Source organism: Lampris incognitus, chromosome 4 (genome assembly GCF_029633865.1).
Source record: "Lampris incognitus isolate fLamInc1 chromosome 4, fLamInc1.hap2, whole genome shotgun sequence".
NCBI lineage: Eukaryota > Metazoa > Chordata > Actinopteri > Lampriformes > Lampridae > Lampris > Lampris incognitus.
The window spans coordinates 34,035,782-34,051,487 of NC_079214.1; the positions used below are offsets into that span (position 1 = coordinate 34,035,782).

General features: G+C 44.5%; 1 protein-coding gene across 1 annotated transcript in view; it reads left to right on the forward strand.

Moving 5' to 3' along the window:
• Nucleotides 1-15,706, forward strand: part of LOC130112029 (SH3 and multiple ankyrin repeat domains protein 2-like) — a 195,137-nt gene that overhangs the window by 35,175 nt on the left and 144,256 nt on the right. The window contains exons 7-8 of the mRNA XM_056279335.1: nucleotides 1,308-1,424; nucleotides 8,997-9,074. Coding sequence (XP_056135310.1) covers nucleotides 1,308-1,424; nucleotides 8,997-9,074 — 195 coding nt within the window. The remainder of the gene's footprint in view (nucleotides 1-1,307; nucleotides 1,425-8,996; nucleotides 9,075-15,706) is intronic.

A 15,706-nucleotide genomic window follows, 5' to 3' on the forward strand; every position in this document is an offset into this window, starting at 1 on the left:
TGTGCATGTATAAATGGTAAATAAATGGATTGCATAGCACTTTTCTAGCTGTAACAGCCACTCAAAGCACTTTACAATCAATGAATGCCTTACATTCACCCATGCACTCACACACTCAAACACTGATGGTGGTGTCAATCATGCTGGGTAGCAACCTGCTCATTGGGAGCAGTTAGGGATTTAGGTGTCTTGCTCAAAGGACACTTCGGCATTTTTGCAAGGAGGAGCTGAAGATCGAAACAGCAATCCTTCAGTTACCAGATGACCTGCTCTACCTCCTGAGCCACTGCCTCCCCAATGTAACTGTCTGTGTGTGTGAAAGAGAGAAAAATAATGCTTGAACATACATTTAGATGGTTGTGTGCATGTCTGTGTATGTTTAGTACCATCAGCTATATACGACTGCTGATGGCTATATTTCCAAGTAGGATTGTAGAATGCCTCTCTGCCTGTATCTGCCCCATTTGAGACAACAATCTGCTGGTCCACATTAGCAATAGTGAGTGACCGCTAGCTGTCAGGCCTGGTCAATAATATTGGATTATGTTTATCTTGTCAAACATTAAAGCAAGCCACATGGTTGGACAAATCACAGACATGACCAGACAAATCAAGTGCTCTGCTTGTTTAAATATTAAAGTTGCATTCATCCAATAGCCTTAGCATGCTAGTTTTGGTCACTGGTCATAAAAAAAATTTTTTTAATTACCTGCTTGTTGACAAATTAAATATTACTCTTTCAGCTGGCAGTTGATTAACAGACATTCAGTTTTTTTTTGGTTTTTTTTTTTGTTGGTTCCTGACCTTCTTAAGCAACCATGTTATAAACACCTTACTAAAATCCTTCACCATTACCTCAATCATTAATGAAGTCAAATAAGTACAATTTGAAGTCAGTACAAAACAAAAGCCTGTAGGGCCTTGACTTGTAATTATTCCCAAATGGATTAAATATTGCAATAGATTGTGTTGCAAATGAGATTTTCAATTGCACTGATGAAACCGATTTTCCCCCCATGTGTAGTTTTGCTTGTGTGAATTTACTACGCCTTTGTTTTATCTCCTCAGCGGCACACTGACACCTAGTGGTGGCGATCTCTTACTACAGCTATAAAACATTCAACTTTACTATGGTGGAACTATCATAGGCTCTTTGTAAAAGTGAACAGCATTTATGTCTTCTTTTGGTGTGTGTGTGTGTGTGTGTGTGTGTATGTGTGTGTGTTTGTGTGTGTGTGTGTGTGTGTGTGTGTGTGTGTGTGTGTGTGTGTGTGTGTGTGTGTGTGTGTGTGTGTGTGTGTGTACAGGCTTGCCGTCACGGCCATGTGCAGCACCTGGAACATTTGCTGTTCTATGGAGCAGATATGAGTGCCCAGAATGCATCGGGAAACACTGCACTGCACATCTGTGCCCTATACAACCAGGTGAGCAGTGAGTGTGTGCATATATTTGTGTGCATATTGTATGTCCATGCAGTTTTGGCTATGTCACGTTATTTCTATGTGCATTTGTGTGCCTTTGTTAAGCTTGGCGAATGACTGCACACAAAATATTGCTTTAACTTTTGACCTGGTTCTGCTGCTGCTCTCTGCAGTGCCTGTTTGAGTCTTACTGGTTCAGTTATAGCCTATTTATTGAAGGCATCTTGGCCACACAGAAGCAGAAAATTGCGGGGCGTCCGGGTAGTGTAGCGGTCTATTCCATTTCCTACCAACACGGGGCTCGCAGGTTTGAATCCCCATGTTACCTCTGGCTTGGTCGGGCATCTCTACAGACACAACTGGCTGTGTCTGTGGGTGGGAAGCCAGATGTGGGTATGTGTCCTGGTCGCTGCACTAGTGCCTCCTCTGGTTGGTTGGGGCGCCTGTTCAGTGTGGGAGGGGGAACTGGAGGGGAATAGTGTGATCCTCCCACACACTATGTCACCCTGGCAAAACTCCTGACTGTCAGGTGAAAAGAAGCAGCTGGTGACTTCACATGTATTGGAGGAGGCATGTGGTAGTCTGCAGCCCTCCCCAGATCGGCAGAGGGGGTGAAGCAGTGACCGGGACAGTTCAGAAGAGTGGGGTAATTGGCTGAATTCAATTGGGAAGAAAAAGCGGGAACAAATACAAAAAAAAAAGGAACAGAAGCAGTAAATTTCCTACATTAAGTTATGCAGGATCCTGAAAGCTGGCTCATAAGCATGTGTTATCAAAACCAGTGTGCACTAGTAGTATGGCATTGGTTAGGGTTTTCTCGTATTCCTCCAAGGTGAGTATACTATCCACACAAGCCTTATGTATGGTTGGATTGTGTGTTTTCAGTTTGTGCGTGCGTGTGTGTGCGCGTGTGTGTGTGGAAGTGTAGTGTTGGATGGACTAGGGGAGTATATACAATACATTACATTACATTACAGTACAGTCATTTAGCCGACGCTTTTATCCAAAGCGACTTACAATAAGTGCATTTAACATAGGAAATCAGGAGAACTACTAGTCACCAGAGGTCATAAGTGCATCTAAACAAGCGTCTAAGAGCAAAACCAGTGCTAAAGTAAAAGTGCAAGAAAGTTTTTTTTTTAATGAGTGAATACAATAAGTGCTAAGAACAAGTAACAGGGTAGTAGTTCTTAAAGAGGTGAGTTTTCAACCTGCGCCGAAAGATGGGCAGCGACTCAGCTGTCCTGACATCAGTGGGGAGTTCATTCCACCACTGTGGGGCCGGGACAGAAAAGAGCTGTGACCGGGTCGATCGGCAGCAAGGGCCTCTGAGCGACGGGGCAACCAGACGTCCCGAGGCAGCAGAGTGAAGTGGTCGGGTGGGGGTGTAGGGCTTGACCATGGCCTGGAGATAGGAAGAAGCTGTTCCTTTCACTGCCCTGTAGGCTAGCACCAGAGTCTTAAACTGGATGCGAGCAGCTACTGGGAGTCAGTGTAGGGACATGAGAAGGGGAGTTGTGTGGGAGAACTTAAGGCGGTTGAACACCAGACGAGCTGCAGCTTTCTGAACAAGGTCCAGAGGTCTGATGGCCGACACCGGGGTGCGGGCAAGGAGGGAGTTACCGTAGTCCAGCTGAGAGATGATCAGAGCCTGGATGAGCACCTGTGCCATCTCGTCGGTGAGGAATGGGCGAATCCTCCTGATGTTATAGAGGAGAAATCTGCAGGAGTGAGCAACCAATGCAAAGTTTTCAGCAAACGAGAGTTGGTTGTCCAGGATCACACCCAGATTCCTCACAGTTCGAATTGGCATCACCACGGTGTTGTCAATGGTGATGGCCAGGTCTCGGTGCGGGCAACCTTTCCCCGGGGGAGGAACATCAGCTCTGTCTTGTCCAGATTGAGCTTCAGGTGGTGTGTCGCCATCCACTCCGAGATATCAGTCAAGCACACAGCAATGCGTGTCTCTACTTGTGTGTCAGAGGGAGGAAAGGACAAGATCAGCTGGGTGTCATCGGCATAACAATGGTAAGAGAAGTCATGCAAGCGAATAACAGAACCCAGGGATGTCGTGTACAGGGAGAAAAGGAGAGGACCCAGAACCGAACCCTGTGGAATGCCTGTAGTCAGTCTGCAAGGCTCCGACACAGATCCCATTGATGTCACCGGCTAGGAGCGACCCATCAGGTAGTTTGCAAACATTGAGAGTGCAGAGCCTGTGACACCCAGCCTCTCGATGGTAGAGAGGAGTATCTGGTGGTTCACTGTGTCGAACACAGCTGACAGGTCCAGGAGTATCAGGACAGAGGAGAGAGAGTTTGCTCTCACATAGTGCAGCGATTCTGTCACTGCAAGGAAGGCTGTCTCTGTCGAGTGACCCACCCTGAACCCAGACTGGTTGGGGTCAAGGAGGTTGCTCTGGTGGAGGTACAAAGAACGTTGATTAAAGACAGCACGTTCGAAAGTTTTGGATAGAAAGGGTAGAAGGGAAACTGGTCTGTAGTTTTTGACATCAGAGGGGTTAAGTGATGGTTTCTTGAAAAGGGGGGGGGGTGACTCTAGCAGTCTTGAAGGCAGATGGAAAGCATCCTGCCAGGAGGGAGGTGTTGATGAGATGGGTTAGATAGGGAAGGAGTTCAGGTGCTATAGACTGAAGAAGAGGGGAGGGGACCGGGTCAAGGGAGCATGTTGTGGAGCAACTGGATGTGATGAGGTTTAGAACCTCGTCGGGGGAGAGGGGCGCGAGGTGGGATAGGGTGGGACGTGGAGAGGTGAGGGAGGGTGCGGAGGGTGGGATAGTGCAAGCAGCACTAACCGGGTGGTGAGAAAAGGTGGATCTGATGTCGTTTACCTTCTTGTCAAAGAAGTTAGTGAAGTCATCAGGGAGAAGTGAGGAAGTAGGAGGAGGAGGTGGGGGCTGAAGAAGTGTAGAGAAGGTGTCAAAGAGTTTCTTAGGATTAGAGGCAGAGGATAGGATTTTAGAGCGATAGAAGGCAGCCTTAGCAGCAGAAAGGGAGGAGGAGAAAGTGGAAAGAAGAGACTGGAAGTTGAGAAGGTCATCTGGGAGTTTGCCTTTTCTCCATTTGCACTCTGCCACTCTCAGGCTCCGTCTGTCAGTATGTACTGAGTTGGTCAGCCAAGGGGCAGGTGGAGTTGGGCGTGCAGGCCTGGAGGTGAGGGGACAGAGATTGTCCAGAGAAGAGGAAAGGGTAGAGAGAAGAAGATCAGTAGCAGTGCCAGGGGGTAGGAGACAGAAAGATTCAGGTGTAGGGAGGATAGAGGTAACAGAGGAAGAAAGATCAGTGGTGAAGATAGAGCAGAGGTGTCTACGGGTGGAAAACATATGGGTAGGGGAAGGGGCTGAGGGGGGTGAAGAGAGGGAGAGAGTCGGACATGAAATAGTGGTCAGAGAGCTGGAGGGGAGTAACAGATTGGAAATAGGACAGTGTCTAGTAAAGATAAGGTCCAGCTGGTTGCCGGCCTTGTGGGTAGGAGGAGAGGGTGAGAGGTGAAAGTCAAAGGAGAAGAGGAAAGAGAGAAGAGGATCTAGCTTGTCCGTGTGGATGTTGAAGTCACCGAGAAGGATATGTGCAGAGTCATCAACAGGGAAGTGCGAGACAAGTGTGTCAAGCTCCTCCAGAAACTCACCAAGGGGGCCTGGTGGGCGGTACACAACCACGATGGTGAGTTTGACTGGATAAGAGACAGTAACAGCATGAAATTCAAAAGAGGGCAGAGAAAATTGTGGAATGGAAACAAGAGAGTATTTCCATTTCAGGGAGATTAGCAGGCCAGTACCACCACCCCACCTCCCAGCTCTGGGAGTGTGAGAAAAAGAGTACACATCAGACATAGCTGCGGGTGTTGTAGTGTTTTCTGGCATGATCTAGGTCTCAGTTAGAGCAAGAAAGTTGAGGGAGAGCAAGGATGCATAGCTTGAGATAAACTCAGCTTTCGGCACCGCAGACTAGCAATTCCAGAGCCCTCCCGTCACCACTTGCTCAACATGAGCGGAGAGAGTGGGATAGATGAGATTGGTAGGGTCACAGCGCCTAGGAGTGACCCAATGTCTGTGCCAGCCGCGGGAAGAGGAAAGGACAGGAATGTGAAGGAAACACATAGTCTATACTAGGTACACAAAATACAGCTGACTGACTGGATCTAAAAACAGCAGTCTGTGCTTGACGAGGTCTTGGCTTGAAAAGTTGCGCTTGCCTTTGTTCACTCTAGCCTTCGTTCAACCTAGGCTTGTTTGCCTGACGCTTCCAAGTAGCAGCAGTGATTTAAAGAACACTGATTGCTAATTGTCTGCTAATTGTCTGCCATGAGTGCAGGCCACACCCTGGTCACTCAACACCCAATTGGCCAAAGAGGTACACTGAAAATAGGCTTATTGCCCAGAAACTGGTCACTTATGTAAAACTCTATCAAACCTCACACAATAGTATTAAAACTGCAGACAGCAAGTTACCAAGGAATATATGTATAAGCTAAAAGGATAACTAAGTCAAAACAGCTGGGCAACAAGAAATATTTAAGGACATACTAGGTAAAAAACAGCTACAGCTAGAATAAGTAAATAAGACAAATAAGTAAATAGAAGAAGACAGCTCCAGCTGGAATAAGATCCCACTAGGAACCAGCAGCAGATGTATAGACAAAAAGACTAATACTCAAACAGCTGGAATAAGACTAGTAGTAACTTGTTAAGCAAGAAAGATGATACTTACTCTATTCTAGATAAACCAGCAATTCAGAATCACTCAAGAAGTTAAGATGCACACTGATATAGAGTAAATGTAAATATATACATGAAATACGAAAGATATGCTACTTTCAAAAATTTCTGAACCCAGCTCCGGTGAGATTTGGGGAACTTAAAATGATGACATTATACAGAAATATACTGAGAGTAAATGCCTACTATTGACATGACAGGACATGACATGATGAAAAACAACTTGTTATGGAGTGAAAATTCTAAGAAATGCATGGTAACTAACCTCAAAGGTTGCTTCCTGCTGACAGCAAGCATAACAAACCCTGTATACAATGTGTCACATCATGGGAAAAACACCCATATATATCTGATCTTCTCAGGCAGAGGCGAGTCCCCTGAGGCTGGTTGCAGGGAATCAAATTGCTCGTTATATACTCCTCATGACCTGACAACAACTCAACAAGTAATGAAAGGAAATCAATTTTCTCAAGAAACTCATTAATGTGAACAACTACAAAAATTTTCCCAACTTGGGTATTTGTGCATTCCCTAGTATCCCAAATACACCAGATAGAGAAAGATAACAAAGGACATTTGTTTGCATGTAAATCTTAATTATAGTGGATTTTAAAAATGATTGGTTATCATTCCAATACCTGATGGATAGATCCTATCATGACATCAAGTCCTACAGAGAATATGGTGTGACGCTGTGACATAATCTCAACAGAATCAACAATAACGGACAGCTCTCATCAGGCAGACTCCATTCTTTCACCAGCACAGACATACATTAACTCCAAAAAGCAAAGGATAAACAGCGTTGGTACTCTTCTTGACTGTTTCTTTCTCCTTTGTCCTTGAACCTCTGCAGACCACCTTGGGGAGGGGTATGGATCAGAGTATTGTGTTAGAATATCTTAATATTGTATTTGTCCAATGCTGTGTCCTGTGCTTCTGATGTTGTGAAGTTATCACACCCATTTAGTACGTCCTCAGAATGCAAACCAAATTCCTCTAAAAGCCATCGTTCTGTCAATGATTGCAAGCCTTCAAAATGTTAGCAATAACTATATACTTTTGTGTGTCGGAGTGTAAGGGTGCAGGGATAAGTATTACTCCTGCTCACTCCGGTGTTAACTAGAATCATCCAAAGTCCACAATCAACGAATTTGTTTTTACTTAAGGCTGGATTAACTTTGTAAAAAAAAAAAAAAGAGCACTGACTCACCCTGGCTTTTGTATTTGATCCAGGGTATCTGGCTCAGTCTATCTGCCTGCCTACCTTTCAGTCTGTCCATCTTTAACCTGTGGAATAATTAGGGTTTGAGCATGTATTTTGATGATGCATTTGTGCATTATTGTCTCCTTTTGCATTTTACCTGTCTTGTGTGGTCGACATTTAATGTTTTACATGTACACTAACAGTCACTGCAGTGGGTAGATAGAATGGCAGATGAGTTTGAAGGAAGGAGCTTGATGTATTAACTATCACGTGGATGCATGTTGTTTGCTCCGCTGTCCTCGAACTAAAGAAACCCTTGGTGGGTGTCCGGGTAGCATGGCAGTCTATTCCGTTGCCTACCAACACGGGGATCACTGGATCGCATCCTCGTGTTACCTCTGGCTTGGTCGGGCATCCCTACAGACACAATTGACCGTGTCTGCGGGTGGGAAGCCGGATGTGGGTATGTGTCCTGGTCGCTGCACTAGCGCCTCCTCTGCTCAGTCGGAGCACCTGTTTGGGAGGGAGGGGGAACTGGGGGGAATAGCGTGATCCTCCCACATGCTACGTCCCCCTGGTGAAACTCCTCACTGTCAGGTGAAAAGAAGTGGCTGGCGACTCCACATGTATCAGAGGAGGCATGTGGTAGTCTGCAACCTCCCCGGATCGGCAGAGGGGGTGGCACAGTGACCGGGATGGCTCGGAAGAGTGGGTTAATTGGCTAGATATATTGGGTAGAAAAAGGGGGACACCCCCCCCCCCGAAAAAAAAACCCCTGGGACTCTGTGTGATTGCAAAACACAAACATTTCAGAAAATCATATTTCAAAAGATGAAATAAAATTTCATAGCAGCTGAGCGTGTGTGTGTGTGTGTGTGTGTGTGTGTTTAATTTATCTACACTCATGAGGCTCTAATGTCCTCATACAGATGGCGCAATTCCAAACCACCTACCACCAAATGACCAAATGACCGTTTTCCTTGTGGAGACCTAAAAATTACTCCACAAGTAAAAAAGGAAAAGGGTAATTTCTGGGGTAGAGGATAAGTTTATAAACGAACATGTGTGTGTGTGCGTGCGTGCGTGTCCGTGTGCGTGTGTGTGTGTGTGTGAGAGAGAGAGAGAGAACAGATACAGACCTCTTTATTGTCAATATTTTATTGTGGCTCCAAAATGAATATCCATATTACTGTACTGTACATGCGTAGTTGAGCACTTTGTGGGCGATTTGTGAAGTTGATTCAAACCCCTCAGCTCTCACCATCCCTCTGTTCTCTCTCTCGCGCGCTCTGTCTGTCTGTCTCTCTCTCCCCCCCCCCCCCCCTCCCTCAGTAGATTACACACTACATAAGAGAGATGCTCAATTGCTTGTATAGGTAGTAATTATGTGGTCATGCTTTACCTCTTCTGCTTCGTCTGTTTTGAAGCTAGCGTCCTGCATCCATAAGGACTGCCACAGTAAACAATTCTTGCTCCACTGCCATCTTTGCTTTTTCCACTAAATCTATGAAAAATTTAGCATTTTGTTACTCTGGCCAGAGTAGGAGAATTTGAAGGACGGGATGGTACTTGCAGCACTGCCACATTGACAGTTAGTGTTCTTACCATTGCCTTCCTTTTTCCTCCCCAGGATAATTGTGCCAGGGTGCTGCTTGTTCGCGGAGCTGACAAAGAAGTGAAGAACTACAACAGCCAAAGTCCTTTTCAGGTAAAACCGAACAACTCGGCTCTCCACAATCTGCATGTCAGTCGATATAGAACAGATTTCAAATGAACATTTCATAAAATGATAGTGCACTTTTTTGCATCCCAATTGCAACCATGGCAACGGTGTAAAAGGTCAAATATTGATAGCAACCAAAGACTGCCTCCAGAGCAAGAAATAAAATCTTGGACCTTTGATCTTTGATTTATTTAGGTTTTAGAGGAAACTTGCTGTCTGCAGGGCTACAGCATTTAGCTTTCTCTCCTTGTGTGGTGGGAGAAATGCGTTGCAGCATACACACTGTTCACGTACAGCTGAAGGGAAAACACGAGGTCTGAGTTGTTTAATAATAGCAAAAGAGTGTGGTGAGCTTTTACAGTTGGCAAATACATGGACTTGTTTGGCCGGCTTTTTCTTGCATGTGTGTGTGTGTGTGTGTCGGTGTGTGTGTGTGTATGCATATGTGTGTGTTGTGTCTGTTTTAACTGCAAAACCACCTCCATCCTAGTGAAAACCTTGGCAGCGTTAAGAGCTGCCTCATTGCATGATTGACTCATAGCCTACATCGTGAGTTACAAAAGGGCCTTTTTCAGGCAGGCATTTATAGACAGCAAGCCTGTGGGGTCCTTGATGGTCCTCCACAGCCACTCCAGAAGAGCACTTGATTAACAAGGCAAGTTTTTGTTTACATCAGTGAATTAGTCAGGCTCTTTACTACAAAGAGTTTTAGCCCCTGGATGTATGCAGCAACTGAGGGTAAGCACTTTGCAGCAGTACGCACTGCCAGGCCCATGAGAGCATCCATCTGTACCAGCAGGAAGGAACAAGAGAACCGTCTTGTGCAGTATTTATACTTTTCATTTTATTTCATCATCATCTTTTATCATATACAGATGGGTGACAAATTAAAGGAAAAACCTGGATAATTGACCCCTACAGTGAGGGGGCCCAGGGGCTCTGGTATGCTGTGGGGGACATTTTTCTGGCATGCTTTGGGTCCACTTGTCCCCTTAGAGGGAAGGGTCACTGCAAATCAATACAAAGTTATTCTGAGTGACATCTATGACATGGAGCACTGAAGCTGTTCTGAAGCTGTTCTGGAGGCTTTTGGTGGACCAACACCTTACTAAGACACTCTGTGTTGGTTTTTCCTTTCATTTGTCACCCATCTGTATCATATCAACTCAAACCAATGCTTGTGTCGGGAATGCCTGAGTTCTTTTGAGTTTGTCCGCTTTAGTAGTTTGCTGTTGACCTGGTGGGAGAGGTGTCATGGAGGGAGCAAGAATTTAGGACCCAGCTGCAGTAACAGGTGAAACAACATGTTTACTGGTAGGAAACATGAGAGTATCAGGAACACACATGACCGGGACATAATACGGACATGGTGATGCCATGGTACACTCTGACCACAAACAAACTAAACAGCCAAATGTAAATACACTGGAATTTGATTGAATAATCAACAACAGCCGTGGAGCAAATGGGCAACTGAGAAAAACTGGACAGGCCTCTCTGGTCTGAGATGGTGTCAGAGCAGGGCTAGGCATGAGACACAGAAAACAGAGCTGGAGTTTCTGAAACCAGGAACAGCCAGGACAGTCCTGTTTCCTGTGTCTCATGTCTAGCCCTGCCCTCACATTATCCCAGTCCCGAGTCATGTCCAGTTTTGCTCAGGTACCCATTTGCCCCAAAGCTGTTGATGACTATTAAATTAAGTTTCTGTGTATTTAAGTTTACTGTTTAGTTCGTTTGTTGTCACTGTTGTCAAAGCGTACTGTTATGTGTACTTCTGTGTTCCGGATACCCTCATGTTTCATGCCATTAAACCTTTTGTTTCACCTTTTACCTTTTCTGCACTTGGGTCCTCAATTCCTGCCCCAGTCTGACAAGAGGAAAAGACCCAAAAAGAAGTATAATGGAGAGCTCAGGCATAAGTTGGACCAAGTTCAGGAAATGTTGATGATAGGGACCACAAGAACTAAATGATCAAGTGGTCCTAGGTGGGTTGGTGAGATCAACTACAGTGGGAGATTTGAGAGGTCTTTGTTGCCATGAAAATTTTGAGGGTTGTACAGTTGGAGTTCCACACACACAGGGTCCGAATTGTGCTTGCATACTGTTGCATTCTGGACAATGTACTCCTTGTGAAATGTCTTCACTCGGAATTTCAAGTGGGCAATTACAGAGGTTAATAAATTGTGATTAGCACAGCTCAATGAGGCATGCTTAGTCTGCTTTAATGCTATATGTTCTCTTCATTAGAGCTCTGTTTGTTGGCGTGTGGTCATGCCATTTGATGGAGTTATATGTCAATTTAGTGTTTTTTGTTCTGCATGCATGAGTGTGTGTCTGTGCACTCCTATTCTTTGTGTGTGTGTGTGTGTGTGTGTGTGTGTGTGTGTGTGTGTGTGTGTGTGTGTGTGTGTTAGGATTTAGCACACCTCAGCCTGCAAGAGTAAAAATAATGTGTTGTGCAAAAAGAACATGATCAAGGCTCACACCAGAGCTGAGAACTCTCCCATCATCCTGTTGTACTGACCCATTCTCTGGGATGGAGGGTTTTGTAGAGAGAAAATGCATCTGTTTTCCTTCATTCAACAAGCCACCCCCCCAATTCTTCTCATTCCCTCCTTTCCTTTTTTCCCCCTCTTTCTTCCCCTCGCACGGCGTTCCTGTCATCGTTCTAAACTCTGCGCTGTTCTAAGCTTTTCATCCTCACTACAATCCCTCTTTCATTTGCTTATCCATCTCTCTCTCTTCAGCACCATTATCTCCCCTGTGCTCTTTCTATTTCCTCGACAATTTCTTCCACGCTGTTCCTCTAATCTCAATCCTCTCTCTGGTCCTTATTATCTTCCTCATTTCCTCTCTGCTCCTTTCGTTATTGTATGCGCTCTGCTACTTGCTTCCTCACCCCCTTTCCCCTCCATTGCCCTTGGCGTATGAGTCAATCCCTGTCTCCCTCTCCTTCCTCGTCCTCTTTTCCATGTCGCCTTCCCTGTCCCACTGTCATCTGTCATGAGGTGACATACAGCTGTCAGTTGCCACGCGACGAAAAGCACTCTGAAAGACCATGGTGGATTATCATGCTGGTTGGGTCCAAATCTTTAGTTTCACATTTTTTATTGCTGTTGTCATTATTGTTGTTTACAACAGTGTTCAGTGTGGAAATACAATAGGTGGGCCTTGCAAATATTTTGTGTGTCACTCTATGCAATTATTGGTATTTGCATTGAAACGAGGTTCAGTTTAAAAAACCCAGTACATGGTTGAGTTTTCGGTGGCACCAGTATGGCATTTGCTGAAGTACTGTAAAATCACACTTACCCGAAACATAGACTTCCAAACTGACTCACTGAACAACCATGATCCATCCATCTATCCATTATCTAGACCTATTTAATCCAATTCAGAGTTGTGGGGGGGCTGGAGCTTATCCCATCAGGGATCACTCATGCCCCATTCATTCCTATTGGCAATTTCTCTAGTCTGTAGTTTAGCTAACATGCATGTCTTTGGCATGTGGATGGAAACCCATGTGGACACAGGGAGAGCATGCAATCGCGTGATGTAGGGGCTTGAATTGAACCCAAGAACCTTTTTCTGTAAGGCGACACTGCTAACCGCTGCACCACCATGCGGCCCTGATGGAAAGGAACGATAACTAAAATATGTTTCATTAGATGTGGGTAGGTGTTGGACTTTCTCTGCTCATTCATGTGATCATATACTGAAACACAATTTGGAATGTGTTGGGAAGACGACCATATATCCCATATATTCAAATTTGTGAAAAAATATTTGTCAGTATTATAATAATAGTAATAAACTCAATGATAAACTTTATGTAGTAGTGTTCATGCATCAAATGCAGCTCAGACTGCGTCACGTCAGAAAGAAGCAAATGAAAACAGTCACGACCAGAAAATAAGTATAATAAAAAGTACAGCTCACATTTTAAAAACCTGATGGTTACTGAAATGACCTTGGCAAAAGTAACCATGACTCTCTATACACCTTCATGTGTTCCACTTCCCCCCGCCACGGCTTGGTGATCAATTTGTCTCAAGCCGTCCACTCTCTCATCACTCTCCTTTCTCCTCTCTCTCTCTCTCTCTCTCTCTCTCTCTCTCTCTCTCTCTCTCTCTCTCTCTCTCTCTCTCTCTCTCTCTCTCTCTCTCTCTCTCTCTCTCTCTCTCTCTCTCTCTCTCTCTCCCCCCCCATATATATATAGCAGAGAAATGTTTTATTATTTGCAAGCCTGATGTGTCCACCTTGAACAGTAGAAATGAATTGGCCACCAGCTGTAGACACAGAAAAAAATATCTGCTTTGCAATTACAAATAAACCAATGTCTTTATTATATCCCCCGCTCCATTAGATGATACACATGTGACATTTATTAGATGTTATATTTTTATATTTTTACTGTCTGCCCTTCCAACTGTGCCCCAGCCCCAGTACCATGCCACTATATGATATACGTAAAGTACCCCATTTCCCATTTCATGTTATCTTGTTATATTTTAAATGTATGCTTTTTCACTAGTGCCCTGGCCCTTTAAATCTGTGCTTTTTCAAAACAAGCCCCAACCCCTACCCCATTGGTTGTAATGTTTTCTATCCCCCCCATTGGTTGCTGTGCATCGTAACAACCTACCCCATTGGTTGTAATTTTTCAAATGTTTTCTATCCTCTCATTGGTTGCACTCCACTGTAACTAGAGATTTGATGAGGGGCAATGTAGTATTTATTGACTGTATTTTTTCTGTTGTTTCATCACATTGGCAGCTGATGAGTGCATGATGCACGAAACAAGCTTGTACTGCAATGTATTAATTTTTTTCCTACATCTATCTTAATATTCTGCTCCTCATTTGTTTAGCACTTTTATCAACAACACCATTGATGGTTTCTGGAAAAAAACGCTATATATAGTAAAAAAAAATGCTATAGATAGATAGATAGATAGATAGATAGATAGATAGATAGATAGATAGATAGATAGATAGATAGATAGATAGATAGATAGATAGATAGATAGATAGCGTTTTTTTTTTTTTTTTTTTCGGAAGCCATCAGTGGTGTTCATAAACATGCTCAACAAATTAGAAGCGGCACATTAAGATAGATGTAGGGGAAAAAAACTTTAATCTATTTCAGTTCAAGCTTGTTTCATATTAAAGGGTTTTTCGACATCGATCTTTATATATATATAAGATATCTTCTGACTTCTTTTTCCTCTTTTCCATCACCTTCCTCCAGCTCTCTCTCCTCCTCATCTCCTCCTATTACCCGCCACCTCTGAAGTGTACTTCAATGGTTTGGTCTGGAGGGCTTGCTGTTGGCCATTGCATGTGTTGCACATGGCAGAGGGTATCCATGGCTGCCATAACCCACCCCCTCAGCCACCCCTAGCCCATCTGCACCCTCTTTCCACTTCCCCTCATCAGCACTATATCATATGCCACCATATCCAACCATGACAACAAGCAGGGAAGGGACGGAACAGATGTGAGGATTGTAGTTGAGAAGAAGTGGTTTAAATGGGACAGCAATTCCACGGGGCTCAATAGTTGCCCATACTTTGTGCCATTAGGCTTATTCAGTTGAAATGAAACTGAGGCCGTGTCAAAAAAAAAGATGGACAAAGTCCCCCGAGGGGCACCTTAGGCCACCACCTGGTACATGAACCATGCACATGTTGATGTAGGGATCCAGTCCAACAACAACCATCTCTCCTGCCAGCTTCCTGTTTTCTGTTCCCCCCCACAAACTACAGACAAAAGAAAGTTCACTTTTCGTCCAATATTGAGTCTTAAAATCTTATGTTTTCCCCTCGTTGCCACAAATCTTGGCAGGGCTTTCTTGAGGCTCTTCAATATAAACTTTTCTATAACTCGAATATCCTCGTTAGTGTTGGGAACAGGAAAGCAATTCATTTATTGATTTAAAACCTTAGCATATACTATTTACTTGTGAATAACCAGTAGTTAACTGGTGGTGGTGAAATATAGCCCATTTAGGGGCGTCCGGGTAGCGTAGCAGTCTATTCTGTTGCCTACCAACACGGGGATCGGCAGTTCGAATCCTCATGTACTTCCAGGTCATTTCGGGCATCCCTACAGACACAATTGGCCGTGTCTACAGGTGGGAAGTCGGATGTGGGTATGTGTCCTGGTCGCTGCACTAGCGCCTCTTCTGGTCGGTCAGGGCGCCTGTTCAGGGGGAGGGGGAACTGTGGGGAATAGCGTGATCCTCCCATGCACTACGTCCCCCTGGCAAAACACCTCACTGTCAGGTGAAAAGAAGCGGCTTGTGACTCCACATGCATCGGAGGGAGGCATGTGGTAGTCTGCAGCCCTCCCCGGCTCAGCAGGGGGGGTTGGAGCAGTGATCGGGACTGCTCAGAAGAGTGTGGTAATTGGCAGATACAATTGGGGAGAAAAAGGGGGATATATATATATATATATATATATATATATATATATATATGAACCATTTAAATTTGTCGATACAGTAACTTTAGATATCACTTGAAATGTAGAATTTTTTACACACCGATCAGTATTAAGGTCACTGGTAAAAAAATGAGGACTCTATCCCTGTCACACTTTTGATTCTTCCTGCTG